The sequence below is a fragment of the Canis lupus genome, chromosome 21 (genome assembly GCF_003254725.2).
Source record: "Canis lupus dingo isolate Sandy chromosome 21, ASM325472v2, whole genome shotgun sequence".
Taxonomy (NCBI): Eukaryota; Metazoa; Chordata; class Mammalia; order Carnivora; family Canidae; genus Canis; species Canis lupus.
The window spans coordinates 47,955,347-47,972,571 of record NC_064263.1 but is presented as its reverse complement, the minus strand read 5'-3'; the positions used below and the strand labels follow the sequence as shown (position 1 = coordinate 47,972,571).

At 43.2% G+C, this 17,225-nt stretch overlaps 1 protein-coding gene across 1 annotated transcript in view; it reads left to right on the top strand.

The window, feature by feature from the left end:
• Window positions 1–16,707, top strand: part of SLC5A12 (solute carrier family 5 member 12) — a 45,094-nt gene extending 28,387 nt beyond the window's left edge. The window contains exons 10-15 of the mRNA XM_025459807.3: window positions 2,245–2,312; window positions 6,838–6,924; window positions 9,817–9,983; window positions 11,603–11,706; window positions 14,301–14,428; window positions 16,237–16,707. Coding sequence (XP_025315592.1) covers window positions 2,245–2,312; window positions 6,838–6,924; window positions 9,817–9,983; window positions 11,603–11,706; window positions 14,301–14,428; window positions 16,237–16,389 — 707 coding nt within the window. The 3' untranslated portion in view covers window positions 16,390–16,707. The remainder of the gene's footprint in view (window positions 1–2,244; window positions 2,313–6,837; window positions 6,925–9,816; window positions 9,984–11,602; window positions 11,707–14,300; window positions 14,429–16,236) is intronic.
• Window positions 16,708–17,225: the final 518 nt, after the last annotated feature.

Below are 17,225 nucleotides of genomic sequence, written 5' to 3'. Positions count from 1 at the left end.
ATAAATACTTAGGAGCAGACATGCTCGGTCAATTATCATTTTAAATTTCTTTATAGTCCTTCCTTAGCCCACTTGGACCCATTTTCATCTAAATTTATTGCTGTTACCCCTTATCTTGCCATTTTTCACCTCATTTGCTTTCTCTTGACTTGAGCTTGTTTGTTTTTTGCATCCTATTAAAATTGCCAATTTCCAAATACTTGATTTTTTTTGCTTCCTAAGGTAAATTATTTCTAGAAAGCCTACCTTGTATTTGAGCTTTTAGGTTAATATATTCACTCCTTTGTTCGGCGATATTCTGCTATGGATCTCATATTTCTTTTTTTGTTTTATTTATGCTTTGACAAGGAGAGATCAATGCTGACCACATATTTGTTAACTGGTGGTGAATTGCCTTGCTTCTAGTCACCGTCTTGCACAATGGACTAAAGCTAATAATGGATGGGCCTTACTCTCAGTACAGTTCCCAATTTCTAGAAGATAGTCATAAACATGCTGGATGATAGTAGAAATTTCTTCTATGCCCATAATTTATTGTCTGGTCCTCCGAGTTGATGTAGCACTTGAAAAATCCATAGTATTTGCTGTAATTGTGGGACTCTTTCCCTCCCACATTGACTGTTTTGTTTCTGGTGCTACACATTCCAGGCCTCTATGGAACCCCCATCAACTTCCTCTAAATTTCCTGCCTTCATGGTTGTTATTGATTATAATATGGCAGGAGTATAATATTTTGGGGGAGGGGAGGAATGAATTAATTCTCTGGTCAGCACAAAAAAGTAGAACCCTTGGAGAGAGGGATGACTGCCTAGGATTTCATCTGAACAGATGATTGTTGGCCCAGCAGAAGGGAAATCAGTAGTAGACAGAAAACATGTCTTTTGTTATTTTCTTCAGATAGGCAAAGTTCTCCTTATTCGTGAAGCAGTTCAGAATCAGGGCAAACATTGTTTTCTGCACTCCAGTTTATCATCTTTAAAGATAATGAGAATAATATCACAATTCCAAAATGTTTTTCTTGAGGAAACTTGGCTTTTAGTGTTGTTGTGAGCTTCTTTATTTTTCTGTCTTATTGAGAAGTTGGAAAATATTACATTGAATGTTACTAGCATGAGTTCATTTTAAGAGTGAGTTCCTGATAATAAGTATCATGAATATCGTGTACTGAACCTGAAATATAATAATAATAATAATGATAATAATAATAATAATGATAAAATAATGATAAACTCAAAGTATTTTCTATGGCACTGTTGGATACATCATTTATATGTAATCTTTTCCTAGAATGTAAGATCTTTAGAACAGGAATCAGGTTCTGACTTTGTAGCACTGACACAGATAAAGTACCTGACATATGGTCAGTACTCAGTACTATAACAGGACATGTTGGCAACTGAGCGGGATATTTAGCTGAGAGATGATTTCAAACAATGAACAAAATCATTTTATCTCCATTTCTGTCATTGTTGTCTCTGTCTATATCTCTAATTCTTTGTCTCTGTCTCCCTCTCTCATTTAATCCAAAGTTTATAAGGGAATTGAACCCAATTTTAAGATGATTTTTTAAACAAAGATGTATATAAAAACAATTCTTTTTTTAAAGGTGGTTTAAAAGATGACTAACACACATACGCTTCTTCACTGAGTGAGTTCCCTTGGTACTAGAGGCCCTGTATTAGATGCTTCAGGGCTTGGTACTCTGATGGCCCTTAGGGCGCTCCCGCATAGATATGAAAACAAAGAAATCATTGCACAGTATACTGAGGGCCCGAAGGATGGTATGAATAAAACACTAAAGGAAAAAATGAGAAAAACTTTCCAGAGTTGCAATTCCTCTGAGATAAAATGTATAGATACTTAAACATTTTAAAGTTGAAGAACTATCTGAATCCCAGAAAGGTACTCTAGTAACTTCTTCAGCTAGAGGGAATTGCTGCCAGTAATCCCACTAATTTGGTCTGGATTAGTCTAGACCAGTGCCTTTTCCACATTTTCATGTTGTGTCTACATGATGGTTCACTTCCTGAGTCCGGGAGAGCAAATCTCTGGTGGCTGGATTCCAGCTCTTTTTGCCCGACTGGGACCAAAGCCTCCCATATCTCCCTCTTGGGGCCTGTGATGGCTGGGTGGCCAGGACGGTTCTTACTGAGATCCCTTCCAAAGGTGCTCAGACACTGTTCCTGCCCAGGAGCTCGAGAAATCCCTCAAAGCCAGCTTGATGATGGCTTTTCTTTCTTTCAGGTCTCTTGTTTGGCGTGATGTGTACCTCCATGGCCGTGGCTGCATCCCTCATGGGGGGCGTCGTGCAGGTAATGAAAGAGAAAAAGGACACCTTTGATTTCAGAGCAACTCTAAACCCGTTTTCTTTGCCAATGCTTTGCCTATTCCTCTGAGCACCGTACCCTGGACTCCGATCCTAGGTCGGAATTAAACATTACATGTAAAATTTCAACCGAAATTGCCTTCAGAAGGGGAAACTAGTAAAAACCAGTAATGGAAGTCAGTGACTTGGTACACTGTAATAAAATTAGAAGCCCATTTGAAATCCAGATCTGAGAATATATGATCCGGAAATAAAAGTAGAAGTGATAATTAGAATAGCAGAAAAAGAATAACAATTGCTATTAATGGAACAGTTACTATGTTCGAGGTGCAGCCCCAGATGGATTACCTCGTTTAATCTTCATCACTTCTCTCAGGGTAGTTGTGATTCATGTACTCACTTTACAGACGAAGAAACTAAGAAGTAGAGAGTGAGGGGACTGTCCCAGGCTCACATGGTTAAGGAGTGGGGGAGCTGGCATATGAGCCACCGCTACCTCTTATCCAGGCTGAACGGCCTCCCATATGTCCAACTCCCATTTCCATAAAAAGATGACTCTAGAAGGAGCCTCAGGGATGATCTATTTGAGCATCTTCATTTTGTAGATGATTATAGAAAAGAGTGAAAATATCCTGCTCAGGTTCTCACAGCTACTCAGTGGCTGAGAAGTTTACAGCCCACGTCTCCCGGGGGGCCACCTCTCCTCCCTTCGCAAATCGCCCACCTGTCAAGGCAACAGCAGATAAGCCCATCTTCAGATTGTACCTCAGCCTTTCACCACCCCCCTGATATCTTTGTATAATTTTAACATCTTTTATATTATCTTGGCATGGCAGGGGGTTTCCATAAATGTTGCTTCAACAAAGAATTGAATAAGGGCATGTGAAGAGTAGTCACGGACTTTTAGAGAGTGTCTTTGAGTTTGCAGATCTGTGCATCTTACTTGAACCTTCCAGCAATGACTTACGCAGATTCCCTTCTTTTCATCTTGAACTTCAGGGAGTACGTCAGGGAGACTGAGTGATAGTCTGAGAATTCAGTTGTCTGCCTAAGAAGCTGTGGGACTGGAGAGCCGGTGGCCACTCCAGTTAAGCTGGAGGAACTAACTCTTTTATCACAGATGCTTGATAATCTCGTCCCAGTTTTTGGAGCACTTTGATATTTGCCCGTCCACACAGCAGAACCCTATGTTCCACATTTCACATGGTTTAGGAGATGCTGGTTGGCAAGAAGTGAAAATTCTGAGTTCTTTTTTTTCTAGGAGAGATACTGTCTAGGGAGTGGCCCTCTCATTTCTTTGAATACATCTGATTTAACAGGTACAGGAAGCCAATTATAGTTCCCCTATTTAATTTTCCAAATGGCTTTGCTATAGTGAGCGTAATGGGACAACATTCAGGTTCAGGTTTTGCACATGGGAAGACCGAAGCCTAAGTCCCGTGGATGTGAGGGATAGAGCCAGGTTTAATTCCATGTTCACAAGACCATCCCATACTCATGGTGTATGTATGTGGGTGGTGCTAGGGGCAGGCAGCTTGAGTCTCCTTAAAGCAAAGTCCTTTTACTGTTCTGGCTTAGGACTTTATAAAGTGTGTTCTGGAGACTTTCATCCTGTGAAATACTCTAAGAAAGCAAATTTCCTATGTTGGAGACATTTGGGAAATGCTGCACACTGCATTCTCCTCTCTCAGATATCCACAGCCACGTTAGCCTATTGAAGGCCTTGGGGAGTCCTAAAATAAGCCTGTTTCACTTTATTTCTTATTTTTATTTTTTTTAAGTTGTACTTATTTAAGTGATCTCTACACCCAACGTGGGGCTCAAACTCACGACCCTGAGCTCAAGAGTGCCACCCTCTTCCAGCTGAGCCAGCCGGACATCCCCTGTTTTACTTTAAATATGTGACCATAGACCCTACGTGGGGAAGGGTGAGGGGTGGTGGTGGTGGTGGTGGTGGTGGTGGTGGTGGTAGCAGAAATAGGGGGAGGGGGCAGCTCACAGCAGCAAAGATCACCTGTTAACTAGTGACTTGCAGAGCTCCCTTTGGGAAGACCATTCTATCCATTGTGCTTCTATCTTAACGACTACCGCCTAGTTCTACCAAGGGCTATAATGACTTCCAAACCCGTTCTTATCTTAATTTAAGAAAGTGCTTTCTGGGTCGCCAAGCAGTCCAATAATCTAATGATATGCCTCAGGAACTGGAGAGCTCACTAATGGTCTAGACAATAGCAATGAGAAGAAGATAAACCATAATAGTGGATAACACCTGGAATTAATAAACACTGTATATTAACTACTTGGAATTAAAATTAAAACTTAAGGAAAAGGAAAAAGGAGTGATAGTAGATAACATTTGGGGGGGTACTTACTACGTGCTCTGCAGTGTTTAGTCGCTATTCTGACCTTTCTCAGACTCCGCATTGAATACTTACAAGAAACCCCAGGAAGCAGGCATTAGGATCCCTACTTGATACCGTGAGAAAGCTACGGCACAGCAAGGCAACCCCCCCAAAACATACGTTCCCTGCCATCGCCCCCTGTTTGTAGGAACAACTTCTGTGAGATTTGCCCACTGAGGAGAAAGCTGCTGGATGAGCTTTAAGTCTTCCCCCAACTGAACCTGCTTAAGAACAACAACAAAAAGAAATATGAAAATTAAGATTAGTCTAGTTGTGTAAATTACAAAAATATGTATTTTCAAAAGCCAGAAATGCTTGGATTCTTTTTCTATCATGTAAAGACCCCTTTTTTCCCCCCAGAAGCATATTGGCTAATGATTTTATAAGGGATTGTTAATGTTTTTTCCTCCACTGGGGGACATAAACACTGTTCCTAAACTTATTGATTCTCCTGTATCCTAGCTAGTAAGTAAATTAGCTTCCAAATTCAGCAACCATGGCAACTATGAATTCATGCTATTAATCAACAGAGGAAATGTCAGGAATATTAAAGTAAGGATTGATTTTGAGGAAGAGTATCGATTTTAATCTTATCTGCTTCCATCTTGTCAAAGATCCATCTGTGGCATTGACTTCATAAAAAATTAACCTGGAGAAACAAACATAACCATGAATTGCAGCTCGTGTTTCTAGAGAAAAGAACTTACATTACAGCTGGAGGGGACTTGGCAGCCTCTTGGTCTTATCTATTTTTTATAAAGAAGACTCTCTGAAGTAGAATGTATCTGAATCAATAGCAGAAGTTTCAACGAATCATGCTTCTAAGCAGCAGGGCCAAACGAGAATCCAAATATTCGATTAGTGATGGAATCTTTCAAGAACTTTCTCCCCTTAAACGAAAGGAGGCCATTATGAGAGTCTGTGCTCTTGGTTCCCCGCCCCCACCCCCATAGCCTACTTTTAGGAGAGAAAATGTGGGCTTTACAGCCAAACAGTCCTAGCTTAAACCTCTTAAATCTTACCTCTTCCATTTTCTAAATGGAATTATGCCCTTAATAGGTTTCCCATCAGTGCAGTTTTCTCATCTATAAAACTCAGTTAGTTATGATCTACTAAACTGGGTAATTGTGAGGATGAAACGAGGTCACTTATCTAGAGTGCCTGGTAGTTCATCCTAACCATCTGGCATGCAGGTGGTGCCTGACAAACCCAAGATATATATAGGATCTTTAGAACATCCTATTCTTAGATATTGATCTAAGAGCCCTACAGTTGCTTTGATAGAGCAAGATAGGGGCTTCCCTGCGGGATAGCTGTGTGTGTGTGTGCATGCATACACACATGCCCATATGCTGGCACTCGCACACACCTGTTCACTAGCATGCATATCAGCACATTTGTATAAGTCCAAGACTCTTGGATCGCCATGGCACGAGGCTACCGAGCAATCGCAAATTAGTTTAATGAAAGTTCCTTACCAATTCAGTGGTGTAATTTAGAGGCTAAGAGATGTGGAAATGCACTTGTCAAACTGCTTCAATTTCCAAAGAAAACAGAGCCGTAAAAATGGGATATGAGATATGAAGTGTCCAGTGAGCTCCCCCATCATGTCCCAACTTAGTGCTTCAACATCCTTGATGTGTTCTGGCTGGGATGGTGGGAGTGGGGTAATCTACTATTATCAAAATGATAGAATTGTTCAAACTAAACTAGAAAAAACGAGCAGTCATGTAAGATATGAAATATAAGTTATGGGTATATTTATGTGGTGCATTATAAAAAGGAAGTTTGTTTTTGACAAGATATAAAATGTAAACAAATCAATGAATTTCACCTGAAGAGAAACTACCTCTACAAAATCCAAATTTCCTATGTGTATGTGTACACACCTCCCCTACACACAAATGTATCTTTGTATGTATTTTTGTTGTTTTACATAGTGCTTATCTCCCCAGAAGGGAATAATGACCTCTATAAGGCACATGATTAATGAGTGTGACCGTCAGGACGAGGACTGAATTTTATCCCGAGTCTGAGAGAGAGAGTGATCCCAGGTGACCATGGATTCAGGGGAGTGGGCACATTTATCTGATCTATCTCGTTCCACAGGCTGCTCTCAGCATCCACGGCATGTGTGGGGGACCAATGCTGGGCTTATTCTCTCTGGGAATCTTGTTCCCATTTGTGAACTGGAAGGTAAGGATCCTGCATGTCGCTCCATGATTCCTAGCTAAAACTGAAGCCCAACTTGTTGAGATGAGCACTGGGTGTCATGTGTAAGTGATGGGTCACTAAATTTGAGTCCTGAGACCAATACTACACTATATGCTAACGAGCTTGAATTTAAATGAAATAAAATAAAATAAATAAAATAAAATAATAAAATAAAATAAAATAAAATAAAAGCTCTTGGTCCAATTGTTGGAAAAATAAAAATAAAAAAATAAAATTGAAGTCCAGCCATTTCCTATCTCTCCCTTTCTCCTTGGAAAGGCCATCTCTCTGGACTAGGAAAAAAAAAATGGGGGCTTTTTTCCACAGTAGGACTAAGGAGAACCCAAGGCCTCCTATCTCTGACTCCAGTGAAATCTTTTTAGAAGCCAAAAATAGGGAAAGTAAGAGGTGGACATGAAGTACCAGATGTCATGGCAGCAAAATTGACTCTTTAAAGTTGTCTCTTAATTCAAGGCCCACAAAATGAAAATTTAAAATATATATTGAATTGTAAAAAATAATCTTGAAAACTTAAAAAACTATGTAAATTTCATTTTTTCTGTATTTTACCTAAAATTATAACAAATTTAATTAACTTAATTAATTAGGTAGAGAAGATTAAACAAAACCAGTATATTCTGATGGTTGGCTCTCCTTGGTTTTGATGGCTTACAAGCTAATAGTATATCTTTAAAAGTTGGTTGGATAACTTTATAGTAAATGCAAACCAAAATGAATATTTATTTGGAAAAATAATATACACTTTAAATTAGTTTGAAAATCTTTATTTTCTCAATCTAGTAAAATTGTAAAATTTTTTTTACTTGTTGTCATCCATACATTTACATGCATATACTTTTAGAAAGTCATTAGACTACAGAAAAAAAAAAAAAAGCCTTTAGACCAGAAAAAACCTGACTGCATATTTTTTAATATACTTCAGGGTGCTCAATGAAGCTTGAGTCACGTGATATATCTAAGTAGTCTCTGCAGCTATCTGACCCTTGCTGACCTCTATTCTAGATAAATCTTATGGAGCTAGGTAAAGAGCATGGATAGGTAGGGAGCATTTGGTAATTTGTAGTGCTTTTCTTACAGTCTTAATTAACCTTTCTGATATTGAGGTTGACAAGGATAACTATATTTTGGGAAGATGACATGAGGGAAGGCAGTTCCTTAGCCCCCCAAAAGTAACAATGATATATAACATCTTTGTCATTCTACACATTAACCTGTTATCTATATTAGTGAATTGTGGTCCTTCCATTTAGTCCAGAAAACCACTTTGTTCTAGGTAGAGGAAAGTAAATGTTACAAATTTGGGTCACCTCCTCCCTTGTCATTGGCCATGGCTGATCCTACTAACCAATCATGGCTCTCTTTCCACAGAATGTGGATGCAACCTCAGATTCTTTCTCAGCATCACTTTCTAGACAGCTACTATCCGTCTCTGAGGGTTGAACCTCCTGCTGAAATCTATTCACCCTTTACTGGTAGGCCAGGGGTCAGGAAACTATACTCCTCAAGCCAAATCTAGCCAGCATCCACTTTTTGGTATAGCCTATGGCCTATAATGGTTTTGACATTTTAAATGATTGGAAAAAATGAAAAGAATGATATTTCATGACCCATGAATATATGAAATTCACATTTCAGTGCCCAAAAATAGTTTTACTGGTCCTAATCACTGTCCTTTATTTATGCAGTGAGTATAGTTGTCCTAGTGCTGTAGGCCAGAGCTAAGTAGTTATGACAGACACTGGGTGGCCCACAAAGCCTAAAATATTGACTAGCTTGCCATTTGTAATAGAAGTGTGTGGACCCCTGGTCTAGACCAAGGCATGAGTATCCGAATCACATATATTGCTTTAGTTTCCCCAAACAGTAATGAACAAAACATTCTGGTTCTTTTATCAAAAAGTCTTTTCCTGAATCAATAGAGAAACTACCAAGTTATTTTCTTGCACAGAGAAAGCTCAGCCGTCCAGTGGAGTCTGGGGGCATCCAGATTTTATTTCCCAGTCCCGGTCACTGCTAGACCACTCTGTCTCCTTTGTAGGGGAAAAGCCTCACTCACTCACTGACTTTTCACTGTTTATCAAGGGAAACTACCCTTAAATGGCAAGACTAGTAAATATGCTTGCTAGTGTTTAGACTCCAACAAAAAGCTCCAGGCTTGTGAGTCAGGGACCTGCCAGGACCGCTTGGGAAGAAATACGGGAGAAACAATTTCTCTCTGACAGCTGTCAATGAAAAATGACCACATTGTCTCCATTCTCTCAGGTTCTCCCAAGCTTCTGAAATTCTTCTGCTGGGAATGGGGGTCTCAACAGGTGTTTTCTCCCCCAGTTTTGAGACATAATCGACATATGGCATGGTACAAGTTTAAGAAATATGGAATAATGACTTGACTTGCATATATTGTGGAATAATTACCATATTTAGTTTACCATCATCTCGTACATGTCATTCCTTGTGGTGAGAACTTTGAGGATGTTCTCTCTTAACTCTCGTATATACCGTACAGTGGTGTTAACTACAGTCATCACGTTGTACATCTCTCAACAGATTAAATGGTAAGAAGAAGCTAAAAAGGAGGGGAAAAACCTCCTGCTAGAATTCTAAAAATGGTGACCATTATAACATTCTCCACTACTTCCATTTAAGGAACAAGTTACTCCTAAATAAAACTGCATGGTGGGAGTTGCAAAAAAAAAAAAAAAAAGCAATTTGGGTGGGTTGTTTCTAGCACACGTGGCCAAGACTTGAGGTGGACAGTAGGAATCTCTGAGACATGGACACCCCCCCCATCTCCTCTTTTCTTTCAACAGCTTTGTCAAGTCTCTCCTTAACTTTTTCTTTCCCTTAATCAAGGGTGCACTAGGTGGCCTTCTGACTGGAATCACCTTGTCATTTTGGGTGGCCATTGGGGCCTTCATCTACCCTGCACCAGACTCCAAGACATGGCCCTTGCCTTTATCCACCGACCATTGTGTCCCAACAAATGTGACAGAAACGGTGCCCACAGCGCTACCTAGCAGGTATGTGGACCTTGACCTTGGTGTTTGGTCCCAAGGGGTAGGTGACCCAGTTAGAGGAAGATTCATTCTCCAGGGCTGAGTCTGATGAGCCAGATCTTGCCTTCCAGTGAGAATCCTCGGGACAGGGCCCAGCATTGAAGAGCACCAGACGGGGCTGTTGAAGGTTCTGCAGAAACCCATTACCCTGCGTCCGGGGTTCACAAGAGGGAACTCAGCAAAAGTGTTAATTGGAAATATGATTGCAAAGCAGGAAAAGTAGTGGGGCAGGGGTTGAAAATCGGTGGATGGAGAGGAGGATCAGAGATGGCGCCCCCGAAGGAGTAAAGCACCTGAGTAGAACAGGCTTGGGAGCAATGCGGAGAATGGTTGTGGACACACTGAGCTAGCAGCACTGCCTTGAACTTGCAGCTTCTAGATCAAACTAAACTGAATTTAACAAAGGATTCTCCTTCTATTTCTGGCTGGAATAAGTAACTTAAGATACTAAAATACAGGAGATAATATGGTGTAGGGAGAAGACCATGGCCTTTGAAATCAGAAATGCAGGTTTGGGTGTGGGTGGTACCATTTATCCACCCAATGTCTGCACAACTTGGTTACTTGTCACTTCTCAAATTCCCAAGAGTCTTTGAAAGAAAAATGAGGGTATTAATGTTTACTTTGCTGGTGTTTTGAGAGGATTAAATGAGATAAGACATATAGCCGGTAGCACTGTCCCTGACTTTAATTAATGCACATTCTCACACTCTCATAGTTTGTAGAAACAAACCTAAGAAACATGGGAGAGCTCTTTAACTCTAGTATGGTGTGGGAAAATTATTTTGGGCCGCACTGGGGGATGAAGTGGGTGGGGCCGCGTCCTAGAACTGTCCTGGCTACATAGTCTATGAGCGCTCTGTTATCTTGCTTCCATTTGCCTCTGAGTTTCATTTAGTTTAGAACCATTCTTTTCCATAAATCTTACAGACAAATAATACCACCCTAGTAGAGTTCCCACGTCCACCATGTCTCTTCCCTCCTGCCTGTGCTTATTCTAGCCTCTTTTCTTAGAGGGCCAAATCCTGGCCCCAACTATCTTCCTTGCTTGATTAGCTGCTAACTAGTCTTTAAAAATAAGCTCAGATATTATCTCACACAAGGGCCTGGGTTTGATGCTCTTTTTAAAGGTTCCCATAATCCTTTGCTCCTATTCCACCAAGGTGCTACCACTCTACTTTATGATGATCCCTTAGCTCCTATATGTAGACTTTGTGGCTTTCTCATCCTTTATGTCCAATATCTGTCACAATTCTTCACACTAAACCTGGGCTTAACAAATATTTGCAGAATGAATAATACAAAAGAAATGGGAGGTGCTGTCCTCATTGTATTTATTCTCATTTAGTATATACATTGTCAACACTTGTAATGCAAGGATGGATTGGATTGAGTGCAATACAAAGCACAACTAGTCTATAATTAATTCTTAAAAAAAAAAAAGCCAAATGACAAAAAATTAAAGTGTTGGAATTTTGAGAAATGCCAGACCCTACCATGAACCCTCAGCAGTCTTCTACGTCACTATGGATCGTAGCGTCAGAACTCATGGAACTGTTGACATGCGCTGTTGTCATCCACAGACCTGCAATCGCTGACACCTGGTATTCGCTCTCCTACCTTTACTACAGTGCAGTGGGCTGCCTAGGATGTATTGCTGCTGGAATAATCATCAGCTTCATAACAGGTTGGTTATCTGGATTCCTCTCATTGGGGCCAAGGAGACATGGGCTAGCCTCATGCATCGGTGGACAAGGTGGATGTCTTACTGGTGTGATTTTGGATCTACTGCAAGAAGCCCTTCTTCCCAGACAGGTGCCTACTCTCTCCAAGTTGATAATGCAAAGCCATCCTCTTGATTATCATGTATCTTATTATAATATACATTTAAAAATATCCCCCATATATTATGGGGAAAAGAAATGATATTTCAATACATGGCCCCCAGAAGCCAGAGTATGAAAAATCCTTTGTAATTAATAATTAGTAGGAAAGGTTAAATATTAAGAGTGGCAATTTCTCCTTCTTCTCAGTAAGAAACTAGGGTTTTTCTCATAACCATTTCTTATCTCATGGGTGAGCTTTAACTAATATACTATATGGGGAGTCTTTTAAAAATTCTCTCAAAGTTGCGATATTTCAAGTGACATTTCAAGTGTAAACTCCTTTTTCTCCTATGGAGAAACCCACTCATCCTTTCTCATGAAATATGACCTGTCATAGTCATACTTTCTGTTGACAGACCCAGTTTCAGCCAGGAGGGGATGATACTCTTTGATGCCTAATCCCTAAAGTCTTGCTCATTGAACAGATTATACATGCTCTTGAGGAGGACAAATACAGAGTTCCAAACTTGAATTCCATTTTCATCTTTAACCTTCCTACCCCATGAGAACTGCAGCCCTAAATTCTGATTTTTTTTTATTGTTTACTATCTCCCAACAGCTTTCTTCCCCCCAAGAACAGAACCAACTCTAAATCCAAGTGAAGTAAAGTTCTCCTTAGCAAGGCTCAGCTCTTGTCCTTAGAGACAAAGTATCTATCTTACTTGTCCAAGCGTATGGTATTTTTGTGGCCTATTAGGAGACAAAAGTCTTCTCTGATGAAACTTTGGGAATGGTTGTTTGGGGTCAGTATTAAGTTCTTTTTATTCAGAGTTGCCCTTGGATAGAAGTTTGAGGTTGTATGATTCCTTCCTCCACCACTCACACATACACGCACACTAAGGAAAATGCAGTGTTATAGGCTTTAAGATCACAAATGTTTAATTTCTTGTTTCATCATTTACTAGACCATAGAAGTGTTTATTTCCTCATTTATGAGATGAGAATAACTATATATATATATTTTAAAGATCTATTTATTTATTTATTTATTTATTTATTTATTTGAGGAGAAAGAGAGAGAGGGAACAAGCAGGGGGAGGGGCAGAGGAAAAGGGAGAAGCAGATTCTGTGCTGAGCATGGAGACCACTGTGGGGTTTGATCCCAGGATCCTGAGATCATGACCTGAGCTCAGTTTAACTGACTGAGCCACCAAGGAACCCCAACAGTATCTACTTCATGAAGATTAGATGTGCCTAGTACACAGAAGGCGCTCACTAATAAATAAATATTCTTATTAAGAGTAGTATAATTCTCTTTGGCTGAATGTCTTTTGACAGAGTGACATAATGCAGGGAGTATATCATTGAAACTTCAATTTGGATATTTAGGAATCTCTCTCTCTCTCTCTCTCTCTCTCTATATATATATATATATATATTATCTCTAGAAAGAAATTTTTTAAAAAGATTTTATTTATTTATTCATGAGAGACACACACACAGAGAGAGAGAGAGAGGCAGAGACACAGGCAGAGGGAGAAGCAGGCTCCATGCAGGGAGCTCGACATGGGACTCGATCCCAGGTCTCCAGGATCACGCCCTGGGCCGAAGGCGGCGCTAAACCACTGAGCCACCCAGGTGTCCCTAGAAAGAAATTTGAATTTGGAAAAAGCTTGTGCACAGGCACAGTGTCTGGTACATAGATGAATGTGGTCAAGGTTGTAACCGCTACTCCGCCACCCCTCTAGGGACATGTAGATGAAACTGGCTATCGAATTAAAGACGGCCATTGAATGAGATTGGGTATTTGTGAACAGTTATGATTATACCAAGATTTACAAAGGTTCTAGGCGGGGAACATTGTCAGCCTTCAAATCTTGGTTTGAATGTCAAAGTGGCTCTTATTGCACAGCAGGGTTGAAAGGGATAGGACGCTGCACAGGTATGTTTTAATGACTGGAAAGGAGGTCTCAGGCAAGTCTAGACTGGCCGGAGGGGATGGGAAGGTACTGTTTATTCAGGATGCTGGGGTGGAAAGAAGAAGAAATAGTAAAAACACCCTTTTTAATTTTATGAATATTAACTCTGATGACTCTAATATATCTGATGTGGCTGAAAAACCAAGAGTTTTCCTAGAAGAAGAAATTAGGATTCCTTCTGTCCTCTCTGGTGACCTACAAAGGGTACAAGTGGAGTTTTCCATGATCCATATCTAAGAATAAGTGTGGTGTCTCTGCTTAGCTCTGTGTCTGTGAGTTTGCCTGAGTGGACAGCTGGGGAGATTTAAAAACTATCCCCACCCTCGCCCTGAGCAGTTGTCGATTTCTATTACCCAGTCAGGCCCATTTTCCCCCTTTTACTAAGAAGGGCTACTCGGGAAGCACACGGTCCTTAAGTCCTTAGAGAAGCCCTGGAAGCACGCCAACAACTCACCCGTCTGTCCTTCCGTTAATAGGTCGCCAGAGCGGCAAGGACATTCAACCACTGCTAATTAGGCCAGTTTGCAATTTATTTTGCTTTTGGTCTGAGAAATACAAAAGACTGTGCTGGTGTGGTGTCCAGCATGACGGTGGGACGGAGCAGGTGAGCTGATGTTTGAACTTCTGAAACACACACGTGAACTCAAAGGGATTCCCTTTTGGCCCCTTTAGACCATCCGCAGAGGTGGGTGTGGGTGGGGAAGGCGAGGAGTATGACCCTGAGTCTGGTGTCGACTTCAGTTACCCCAGCTAACTGGCTTTCGAGCGCGTGAACGTGTTGGTAGGTGAATGTGCCCCTGGGGTGAAAGGTTGGCCCTGCCAGTGATCAGATTCCAGAATTCCGTTTAACCCTTCTGAGGCCGAATGCTAGGACAGCTGTAAAAATGAACAGTAGACAAGGAATAGGACAGGGGGCGGCCGTCTAGCATCATGGGGAGAAGCGTAGGCTTTAGGGTCAGCCCTGGATACAATCCTGCTTCCACGTCTTACTCGCCTTGGGTGAATTGGTTTACTCTTGAACTTCAGCTTTTAGCTGGGAACTGGGAGGAGATGTGGACGCACACAGCTCCAGCTCACGAAACGTGAAGGTAGAGGCACGTTGACTAGGAGGACTGTTGAGGTAGAGAAGCAGCAGGACGCACACTGTTCCTGTTCCACTGAGAACCCAGGTGGCCCAGGTGGGACTAGAGACAGTATCCAGGAATCACTGAGGTCACGGCAGCCCAAGACCACCCGGAGGAGCCTGTGGTCAGATGGGACTGAACTTACTGAGGTGACACCGCTGGGGAGTGGGTAGGTGGGTGGGTGGGTGGGCGCACTCCAGGGCAGCAGGCAATGCAATCCCACCCGTGACAAGAGGGACCTGGACTTACCGCTGTAGGGCTCGGGTCCCCACTGAGGGATGCTGGGAGGAGACTAAGGGAAGCTGGGCATGAAAACAAAGCTGTGTGGGGCCCACTTGGCAAGAGCACAACGACCCTCAGAGTCATGCCACTTGACAACAGGACCTTGGGCCACGTGATGTTGCAAATGGTCTTAGTCATGTGGGTCCTCTTGGCCTCATGGAGTGTCGGAGGCATGTTTTTTCCTTTTCTTAGTTCAGGCTCATCAGCTTTCTTCCCATCCCAGACATTTAATTCCCTTAGTACTGTGGAGGACGACCGCTTCCCCCACGTCACATCCTGCAGTTGCGCACTCTTGTCCTTCCCCCGAGCGCCTCCCGACACGTCCGTGGGGTAAACCCGAGTGGACGGTGAGGTGGGGCCAGGGCCGCTGCACGGGCGCTCAGGCTGTGGAGGCGATTTGTCTGCTGAGGAAGCAGCCGATCGAGCTCCCTGTGTGGTTTGGAGAAGCAGGTTTTTGAGGATGTTCTAGAAGCACCTAAGTCATCTGCTGACTTACAGACGTACGTTCCCGGGCAAGGATTTCCTGGAATGATGCTAACTCCTCTGTAGGGGCGGCTTCTGTCCTCGGGGCTGAGCCGCGGGTGGGAGCAGGGGACACGTAGTAGGTCGTCCTTGGGCTCCCTTCCTGACGGCGACATGGGGCAGCGCCCGCGGGGTCGGCCTGCAGGTGCCTGCTGGGATCACGAGGCCCGCTCTGGGCGGCAGGGAAGGCGACCGCCCCGTCGGCGGCACAGGCCCGTCCCTGCTCAGGAGGGAGCGTCCCTACCCGGCGACACAGCGTGCGTTGCTTCACACAACCCAGGCTACAGGGCAGGTGCTCGCTAAGGAGTTGGTGGCCTTAGAGACCCGAGCAGAGCGCATCGAGGCGCCGTGCTATGGTTAGGGGATACCCCGCTCTCGAGCATGTGACCAGGTCACAGCATGGGGGGGCTAAGCCAGGTCCCCTCGGTGTCACTGGGAACGCGTCAAGACTAGGGGCCTGACGTGCGTCTCTCCCTTTCCTCAGGAAAACCCTGAGGGCGGCAGCTCCTGGAAGCGAGGGGCTGAATCTGTCTTACAGAATGGACTCAAGCAAGAAACCCTGGGCCATAACCCAGGCCACGATCCCAAGGACAAGAGCTTCCACACTACGGCGTTGGAGAAGGTCACCCGCTTCTAAGTCGCGCAGGCGAGCCAAGGCGCACACAGTCTGCATCCCGCTTGCCTGTTGGTCAGAGGACGTGGGTGGTGTCACCGCTAGAAGACAGGCTTGTCGGATTCTATTTATACTTATTTATATTTACAAACGTGAAGGCTGCTCCCCTGGGCATTCCCGGGCGTTCTTTGGAAGACCCCAACTTTCAGGTGAGAAGACGCAGCCCAGCCGTAGGTGCCCTGGCCACTTCCTCCTGGGCCGAGTTAGGACGGGGCGTCACCCCAGTGCAAAGAGGCAGCCCCTTGCTTTATGTCCTATTAAACTTCAGGTTGTTTTGCTTTGTTTTGTTTTGTTTTGTCTTGTTTCTGGGAGTTCTCGAAGCATCCCATATCTTGAAGTTCACAGGCAGAGGGTGCAAGGGGGTAAGCAGAGTAAGTGCTTCTCCATCACCGCTGGTAGGACGAAGGCGCGCCGTCCACCCCGGCCCCCACGTCTCACATCACCCCCACTGCAGCTGCACTAGGCCCACGTAACTGCCGCTAAGGCCCTCATCCCGGCCTCCCCGCCTCTTCCCGTCACCCCGCTCCTCCAGCACCCCGACCAAGCCTTAGGAGTGATTTTGCTCGGCACAGGAGAGGGACTGGTGTGTCCAGTTAGTGCAACAGTCTTAACCAAAACCGCGGTTCCCGTTGTTAGCTTGGTGTGTACGTCTGTCTTTCTATCACCTTAAAGGAAAGACTGATTCTGTGGATGGTTTCCCCAGGGCTGGGTCAAGAGGAAAAAGGCACATCCCACAGGAGGCTGTCAGGATAGTGTTGTGGAAAAGCACCTCGCAAATAGCTTCCCGGCCCTCGGATCTC